Here is an 8,510-nt window from a genome sequence, read left to right as displayed (position 1 = left end):
GGCAGGGCTGAGGCTGGGGGTGTGAGATCCAGGCAGGTCTGAGGCTGGGGGTTTGAGGTGCAGGCAGGGCTGAGGTGGGGGCCTGAGATTCAGGCAGGGCTGCATCTGGGCGTCTGAGATCCAGGCAGGGCCGAGGCTGGGGGTGTGAGATCCAGGTGGGTCTGAGGCTGGGGGTTTGAGGTGCAGGCAGGGCTGAGGTGGGGGCCTGAGATTCAGGCAGGGCTGCATCTGGGCGTCTGAGATCCAGGCAGGGCCGAGGCTGGGATGTGAGGTCCAGGCGGGTCTGAGGCTGGGACTCTGAGGTCCAGGCAGGGCCGAGGCTGGGACTCTGAGGTCCAGGCAGGGCCGAGGCTGTGTGCTCCTGATCCCCGCGCCTGGGTGTGGGACGTGCGCTCCTCCCTGTGCTCTCTGGTGGTCGTGCTCTGTGCAGGTCCGTGTGCTGGTTCAGTCTTCTCATCAGGACCTTGTCGTATGGAACCAGGGCTCCCTCTAGCGACTTCATTTTCCTGATCCGCTGATTTTCGACCCCAGGGGCACAGAGTCCCGTCCTGAGGTCCTGGGGGTGCGGGCTTCAACCTGGGCCATGGGTCGCGCCGCGCCGCCCCTGCGGGCGTGTTTGCCTGCCGCGTGGGGGCAGCCGACACGCACAGCCCACGCAGAAGGCGAGGCCCAGGGCCCGAGGGGTGTGTCTGCTGGGGAGTCTTGGTGGGGGGCTGCCCTTCCGTGGTGACCGGGCCCCGTTTCTCTGTCCTAAAGGACGCCAGCGTGCGGATGAAGTGCATCCTGGCGCTGAAGGCGCTCTACGAGAAGAGAGAGTCGGCTATGAAGCTGGGCCTTTTCTTCCACAAGTTCAAGGTGAGTGAGATTCCGCGTCTTGGCCGACGGGGGCGCCAACCCGAAGCGTCCCCGTGGACGTGCGGACCTCGGGCCGCGGCCACTCGCGGGGCTTCCGGACCACCGGCCGCGTCTCCGCTGCCTGGGGCCGCGTCCTGCGGCCGCGAACCGGAAGCCCCCCCTCCCCTCCCCCCGGGGCCCGTCGGGACGAGAGCCGCCCGCGCTTCAGAGCGCACCAGGTGACACGGGCGGAGCGTGGGCACACCCCGGTGGGTCAGTCGCGTGCTGGCGGGAGTTTTCGGGTGTGGGAGCGGGAAGGGTCAGCGCCCGCCGTCCCGACGCAGGCACACTCCTGCCGCTGGGTTGCGAGGCTCCGTGCCCCGCGTGCAGGGCCGCTCAGGGACGGTGGGACCGAAGCAAGTGCCCGGGACGATGCGGGCTGGAGCCCACGGTGAACTTGTACTCAACCTGTTCCTGAATTTGGGGGCCGCGCTACCACCCGGGATGCTGCGTGAGGCCCCACTGCCCGACGTGGACGGCAGGGCTCGGCGAGGACTCCCCACCGCGGGGCAGGGCCGTCGGGGACTCGGACCGGGCCCCGTGGCTGTTTGGGAGCAGGGGTGGGGCCACGTTGGTGCCAGTGAATGTGCAGCCAGCGACGCGGGGCGGGGCGGAGGGGCGGGGGGCACCAGCAGTTTGTCTCCCCCTCCGGGGCGTGTGGGAGAAAGCAGCCTTCCTTGACCCCGTCGGGGTTCCCCGCTGGGCGTGAGCAGGAAACCCATGCGGGCGGGCCCCGCGTAGAGAGGCGCGAGGGGGCGGTTGGAAGTGTGCAGGGGAGATCTCTGGTGTCCACGGGGCCCCCCCCCCGGCCCCCCGGACGGAGGGCCTCCCGGAGGTGGTGGTGAGTCCCCATGGAGGACAGCGCAGTGCCCAACCTGTGCACCGACCGGGAGCCATGGCCCCTTCGTGAGCGCAAGGGTCGTGCAAAGTCACCTACGTAGGAGAGAAAGGCTGTGGAGGCTCGTGGCGGGAGGCGCACACGTCCTGTGGAGCTCATGTCCCCACGGGCTGGGTGCGCAGGTGGCTGGCGTCTTCCGGAGACTCGGCGTGGTCAGGGGCGCTTCCCGGCAGCCTCGAGGCTCCAGGGCTCCTGCCTCCCGATTTCTGTGCTGAGGAATTCCGTCTCCCCGTGGGTCCACATTAGCGACTGACGCCTGGGGACGCTCAAACTCTGGGGACACGTGGTTGTCACCACCGTGTGACATCACTGTGTGCGCGCTGCCGGCGTCTGCGGGGACCAGGGATGCGGCCCGATGACCCTCACGGTGTGTCGGACGCCCGCCCGAGGGGACGGCCCGGCCCCGCCCCGCCGCGTCCTCCATCCACGGTGCCGGAACCAAGCGTGCCTTTTGTGTTCTCTCGCTTCCCCTAGAAACGAATCCTGTCGATGACCCAGGACAGGCAGCCGGAGATCACGTCCGAGTGCATGCAGCTCCTGCGGCTTATATCCGAGTGAGCAGCCCTGCGGCCGTGTGGAACCGTGCGTCCGTGCGTGGCCCTACGTCCATGCGGAACCGTGCGTCCGTGCGTGTCTGTGCGTGGCCCTGCGTCCGTGCGGAACCGTGCGTCCGTGCGGAATCCTGTGTCGAGAGCGCGTTTCCAGGCCACGTGGGCGGCGGGCCGGTTGCGCTGGGCGCACAGTGACCGCGTGTGCTGCTGGCGGACCAGGGGGTGACCGTGTGCGGTGTGCAGCCCCCCCCCCCCCCGCCCCGCCCCGGCGTAGCTAGCATGGTCAGCTCGCATCCTTGGGTGTGTTTGCACCGCTGCTCAGTTGGAGATCTCTGTGGCCGGCGCCCTTGCGTACGATGCGACGGAAGGGCTTGTCGGGACCTGGCTTCCTGTTCGTGGGCTCGGGGGTTCCCTGTGGGGTCCCTTCTGCCGCTGCCCTGCATCAGGGGCTCTGATGGGGCCAAGGTGCTGGTGTACAAGAGGCAGCTGCAACCTGGCCAGGTCCTCAGAACCTTCTGGAAGCTCCCGGGTCCCCGCGTGCACTTGGGCTGGATACACACTGCAGGTGACAGGCGCCTCGTCGAGTCAGGTGTCAGACATTGATGTGAGACGTCTCTGGAACGGGGGACATGGGGACGCGACCTCCCACTGGGCCGCCAGGCCTAAATGCCGCGGTTGGTGCCGTGGGAACGTCCCGTGCCCTGAAGGCCAGCGTGGTGCCGTCTGTCCGCCCTGTGTGGAGGACGGAGTGGGGCCCTGGTGGGCGCCCGACCCTCCCTGGGTGTGCACCCCGACGCGGCCCAGACGGACGGAGGCTGTCGCAGCCAGAGACGGGGACGAGCACGAGCACCAGACTTCCCGTGTGTTGCGCGGAGGTCCCGCCAGTGGCCGGGACCACGTGGCCAGCACCCACCCGTCCTGCGCCACCGCCTAAGGGCAGTGGCTGGGTGATAAGGTGGCGTATTTTACCAGGGAGCCGTCTGGCCAGAGCCAGCCCACACAAGTGCCACGATCTGGGTCAGTGACCCGGTTTGCGAACGCGTGTCTGCGTGGACTCCTGTCCAGGGTGCTTTGCAGGCGGGCCGCGGGGCCGCGTGTCCCCTGATACTGACTTGGAGAAGCTCTTACCTGTGCGGCTTCCGACACGTGTATGCAAAAGCCCCCCGGGTGGGGACCTGAGCTCCCCCGTCTGCTCCCCAGCCGCCCCCTCCCCCCACCCGCCAGCGGACACTGACACACGGAACAGGCTCTGACGTGGCATACCACGTGTGTCTGGCTTCCTGCAGTCAGTGACGGTCTGCGAGAGTCGATGGTCAGAAGCCACGCTCTCACGAGGAGGTGTCGATGGGTGATGCCGTGTTGTCAGCCTGACTGCTGACGTGGTTGGAGGGGGCAGCTCCCACGTGATTCCAGAAAATCTGTGAGGAGTTTCCCAGATGGGTTAACACGTGAATCCCCAGATCAGTAAACCACATTGTCCTCTCCAGTGTGGTGGGCCACATCTAATCACTCGAAGGTCCGCGTAACAAAACGTGGAGGCAGTTCACATGGCCCGGCTTGACTCCCAGCCGAGGCGTCCCTCTTTTCATACCCTGGGCAGTCCCCCTCCCAGGTCCTGGGGCCGCAGCCACGTTCCGAGTCGTGGGTGGGCACCCGCTAACTAGGCTCGGTCGTGGGCAGAGCCCGTGTGCCCCACGTTGCACAGAACCAGGCGGCTTTGGGGTTTGACTTGGACAAGTCAAGCTCAGGGCTGACTTGGACCCCCCAAGGGTGCTCCTTGTGTGCCCAGAACCCCGAGGACAAACGCAGGCGTCCCCCGGGGTTGTCCCCCAGGCATCAGAGGTCGTCCACCACCGTTCAAAGCCCAGACTGGGAGGCGGGTAGGCCACCTGCCTGTGTTTCTACCGGTGTGAGAATGTCCCTGCGGCTGTGTTTGCACATCGCTGTGTTCTGCTCACGCGGGTTCACTGGATGCGTTTGGATAAAGGGTCACACTGGTGACATCCTCCCAGGTGGTGTCAGGGGTGTCCCCCACTCATCCACTGACTGCTCCCAGTATGGGTGACTGTGGACATCGGCCTCCTGTCCGTGGTCGCCCCCTGTGTGCCCGCCTGCTGCACATCAGTGATTGGCCCTGCATAGTTGCCCCTGCGTGTGCGTCCCACGCGGTTGCCTGCTGCCCCTGTGTGTGCGCCCGCTGCCCCCGCGTATGCGCCCCTGCGTGTGCACCCCTGTGGGGTCGCCCGCTGCCCCTCCAAGTGCGCCCCCGTGGGGTCGCCTCCTGCCTCTCCGTATGCGCCCCTCTGTGTGCGCCCCCGCGGGGTCGCCTCTTGCCTCTCCGTATGCGCCCCCGCGGGGTCACCTCCTGCCTCTCCGTATGCGCCCCTGCGTGTGCGCCCCCGTGGGGTCGCCTCCTGCCTTTCCGTATGCGCCCCTGCGTGTGCGCCCCTGCCCCTGTGTATGCGCCCCTGCGTGTGCACGCCCGTGCGGTCGTCCGCCGCCTCTCCATGTGCACCCCTGCGTGTGGGCCCCCACGGGGTCTCCCTCTGCCCCTGCGTGTGCGCCCCCTCTCGGTTGCCTGCTTGGAGTCAAGAGCACTGCTCCTGGGGAGGGTCAGGTGACAGGTGGCTCAGGTGCACATGTGAGGACAGGGTGGTTTTCCCTTCCTTTGGGGCTAGCAGTTGGCTGGAGGGGAAGGAACCCAGACACGGAGGCCCTACAGGGGGGAGGCCTTCCCAGGAGGCTGCTCACGTCGTCTTGGCTCACGTGGGTCCTTCTCGCATGGCCTCAGCTCCTGTCCTGCGACGTGGGCCGCCCCAGGGGAGCTCGGTCCGGCAGGAACTGCAGGGGCGGGGGGCACGTCTAGGAGAAGCCGAGGTTGGGGCCCTCGATTTAGCGAAGAGCCTCCCTTCGCTTTCCGCGGGGACAGGCGCCTGTGGCCGTGTCCCGCGTGCACGGGCCCCGGACTCACGTGCGTCTCCCCTCAGGCACTACGTGGGCGTGTTCTCATCCATGGAGTACGTCTTCCTGTTCCAGTTCGTGTACGCGGCCTACAGGCCCATGGCGACCGCCGCCGGCGAGCTCATCTGTAAGAGGTAAGGCCGGGACACGTGACGGTGTCTCCAGGGCTGTGATGTCACCGTGATGTTTCGGGGGGGTGGGGGGGTCCCGCGTCCTGCCAGGTGGAGTCGCAGATGGAGGAGGGTGGGGGCAGCGGGAGGCCCCAGGGACCAGGGGAACAGCAGGGCCCTGAGCAGGGGCTTGCACAGGACAAGCAGGTGTGCGCCCCGAGGCACAGGACAGGATGGATGGAAACGTCAGCGCAAAGGACGCGCGTGGCTGGGGGTAGATGCCCTTGATCCGCGTTACAGGCGCGCCCCTTCCCGCATTGGTCTGACCACGTGGTAGAAGCCCCCTCGAGGCCCCCCCGGCCTGAGGTCCTGTCCTGGGCCACCTGGCCGTGTCGCCCTCCCTAATGGGTCTGCGTTCAGGCGCGGGTCCGCGTCCTTTGGGGGTTTGACGTGCGGCAACAGGGGGCAGTCCTGTTGTGTGTTTCCGCTGCAGTGCTGGCCTGAGCTGGCAGTGGGTCGGACAGACAGAAGTCCCGTGTCCTGCGCCCGCGGCCTCCCGGCGCGCCTGCTCCTCAGCTCCCTGCGTTGCACGTGTGCGTGCAGGGAGCCACAGGACCTCGGGCACCAGCAGGTGCGCGGAGCCCCCCGTCCAGGCTGATGCTGGGGTCGCTCTTTCTGATCCCGCTAGGCTCCTGGCCCCTCCGCCCCAAGAAGGTGTCTTTGGTCAAAACCCTCCCGACGAGTTTGACAGAAACATCCAGAACATGAAGACGCTCATCGACTTCTACCTGCAGGGCGAGGTGAGGGTGTGGCAGCACAGGGCCCGGGGCCGGGTTGTCCGAGTCGCGGGAGGGACCTGGACCCGTGTCCTGCAGCCCACGTTGCACGCCACGTCCCGTGTCCCACACCCCGTGTCCCGTGCCGCGTCCTGCGTCCGGTGTCGGGCTGACGCGGGGCTTGCTTCCTGTGTGAACGCCTGCCATGGGCACACGGGCGTCGGGGCTCTGGGTGGGTGTCCCCGTTTGTCCTCACGTGTCCACCACATGGGTGGGTCGGGGAGGGGGCCGTTCCTGCCCATGTCCTCACGTGTCCCCTCCACCAGGGGTCACCACGTGTCCACCCCTGGTTGTCACACGTCCCCTGTGTCACCAGGTGTCTGCCTGTGTCATTACGAGTCCCCTCTGTCATCACATGCCCCTCACGTCACGTGTCCTTTCTGTGTCACCACACGTCCCCCGTCGTCACGTGTCCCCCCGTGTTGTTACGTATCCTCCTCGCCCTTGTCACGCATTCCTTCTACGTCGTGTTGTCATGTGTCCCCCTGCGTCCTCACACGTCCCCCTGCCTGTGCCATCACACGTGCCCTGTGTCCGTAGTGTCCCCCGTGCCACGTATCGCGTGCTCCTGTAACATCATCGTGTCTTTCCTTCCGCGTCGTCACGACTTTACACGTGTGGCCCGTCCCTGTCAGTTCCACAGACACGTCCCATACCTGGTGGACGGCCTGTGGGACGCGGCGCCCGCCCTGGTCCGGAACTGGGAGTGCATGACGGCCCTGCTGCTGGAGCCACGTGGCGGGCGCCAAGGTGAGCGTGGCCAGAGGCCGGCTCTGAGTCGTGGATGGGGGCCAGCGATCCCGCTGGCCTCCCGGCCGTCCCTGCCAGGCACACCATCCCCCCGTCCTGCCGTCCCTGTTCCTCTGGGACCCACTGGCTGCTGTGTCCCGCTGCCCCCGTGTCCTTCCGTCCCTGTGTCCTATGTCCCGCTGTTCCCGTGTCCCGCCGTCCCCGTGCCCTGCCGTCCCTGTTCCTTTGTGACCCACCAACTGCTGTGTCCTGCTGCCCCCGTGTCCCGCTGTCCCCTGTGTCCTGCTGTCCCTGTGTCCCACTGTCCCCCGTGTCCTGCTGTCTCCCCTGTCATGCTGTCTCGTGTCCTGACATCCCTATTCCTCTGTGACTTGCTGTGCCCCCCCCCGTGTCCTGCTGTCCCCTCCTGGTGTCTCACTGTTCCCTCCTCCCCATGTCCCACTGCCCCCAGGCCTCCGTCCTGCCAAGCGTCTGTCCATACAGGCAGTGACACAGCCCTGTCGAGCCTCCTGTGCTGCACCCGCTCCCTGAGTGGCTGCTTGGGGAGCATACCCATGCTTTCCCGCGGTGAGGGGTCCTCAGGCCTCGAGGCTGGGGTGTCACAGGGCTCTAGTGTGGGGTCCACAGGACGAGGGCCACAGACTGACTTCCCATAAGAGGATCAGCCTGGGGAGCCACGGAAGCCCAAAGCCTGGGCCCCAGAGTCAGGGTGCAGGGTGGGCAGAGCGCCCAGCGGATGAGCCCCCAAGCAGCTGGGGTGCCCTCGCCTGCCCCTCCAGGCCCAGGAGACAGCCCGTCCTCCCTGCCAAACTCCCCTCGGCAGACACAGCTGTCGTCGGCCACATCCAGGAGTCCCGGTGCCATTTATGACGTAGCCCAGGCCTGTCACGTTCCTGGAGGGACCCGCAGCTCTGACCGTGCTCCTTGGGGTCCCAGAAGGGGCCTGTTTCTTTGTCATGGGGATGCCTCCTTTCCTCTGACTGAAATCTCTGGGGCCCAGCTGTGTGGTCTGTGTTTCTTGGCTCTGACTGTGTGCCTGCTCCTGCTATGCCTGGGCTCATAGGGCTAGCTCCAGGACATGACAGACTAGGCACGAGACCCATGTGTGACATTCTCAGGCTGGCTGTGAGACATGATCTCAAACTCAGGAGTTAAATGAGAGTCCATCCTGTCTTAGGTCTGGAAACCAGAAGTCTGAGATACAGGCAGGGCAGGACCGCTGAGATCCAGGAGGGGGCAGGACCTCTGAGATCCAGGCAGGGCAGGGCCACTGAGATCCGGGGGGGCAGGGGTGCTGAGATCCAGGAGGGGCAGGGCCACTGAGATCCAGGCAGGGCAGTACCACTGGGTCCAGGAGGGGCAGGGCCACTGAGATCCAGGGCGGGCGGGACCTCTGAGATCCAGGAGGGGCAGGGCCACTGAGATCCAGGCAGGGCAGGGCCGCTGAGATCCAGGCAGGGCAAGGCCGCTGAGATCCAGGAGGGGCAGGACCACGGAGATCCGGGGGGGG

The 8,510-nt window shown here is 66.8% G+C and overlaps 1 protein-coding gene and 1 long non-coding RNA gene across 2 annotated transcripts in view; both read left to right on the top strand.

Moving 5' to 3' along the window:
* LOC121020185 (uncharacterized) lies at window positions 1-264 on the top strand. Its single transcript, XR_005786004.1, has 3 exons — window positions 1-57; window positions 150-180; window positions 242-264. It is a non-coding gene; the product is annotated as an uncharacterized LOC121020185 (long non-coding RNA).
* A 304-nt stretch (window positions 265-568) lies between these two features.
* The window catches only part of LOC121020182 (cohesin subunit SA-2-like), a 14,265-nt gene continuing 6,323 nt past the window's right edge, over window positions 569-8,510 (top strand). The window contains exons 1-5 of the mRNA XM_040460134.1: window positions 569-855; window positions 2,267-2,346; window positions 5,331-5,438; window positions 6,103-6,214; window positions 6,886-7,000. Of these exons, the coding sequence (XP_040316068.1) occupies window positions 772-855; window positions 2,267-2,346; window positions 5,331-5,438; window positions 6,103-6,214; window positions 6,886-7,000 (499 nt within the window). The 5' untranslated portion in view covers window positions 569-771. The remainder of the gene's footprint in view (window positions 856-2,266; window positions 2,347-5,330; window positions 5,439-6,102; window positions 6,215-6,885; window positions 7,001-8,510) is intronic.

Source organism: Herpailurus yagouaroundi, unplaced genomic scaffold (assembly GCF_014898765.1).
Source record: "Herpailurus yagouaroundi ecotype Mexico unplaced genomic scaffold, PumYag 248, whole genome shotgun sequence".
Classification (NCBI taxonomy): Eukaryota; Metazoa; Chordata; class Mammalia; order Carnivora; family Felidae; genus Herpailurus; species Herpailurus yagouaroundi.
This window is presented reverse-complemented; position numbering and strand designations above follow the sequence as displayed.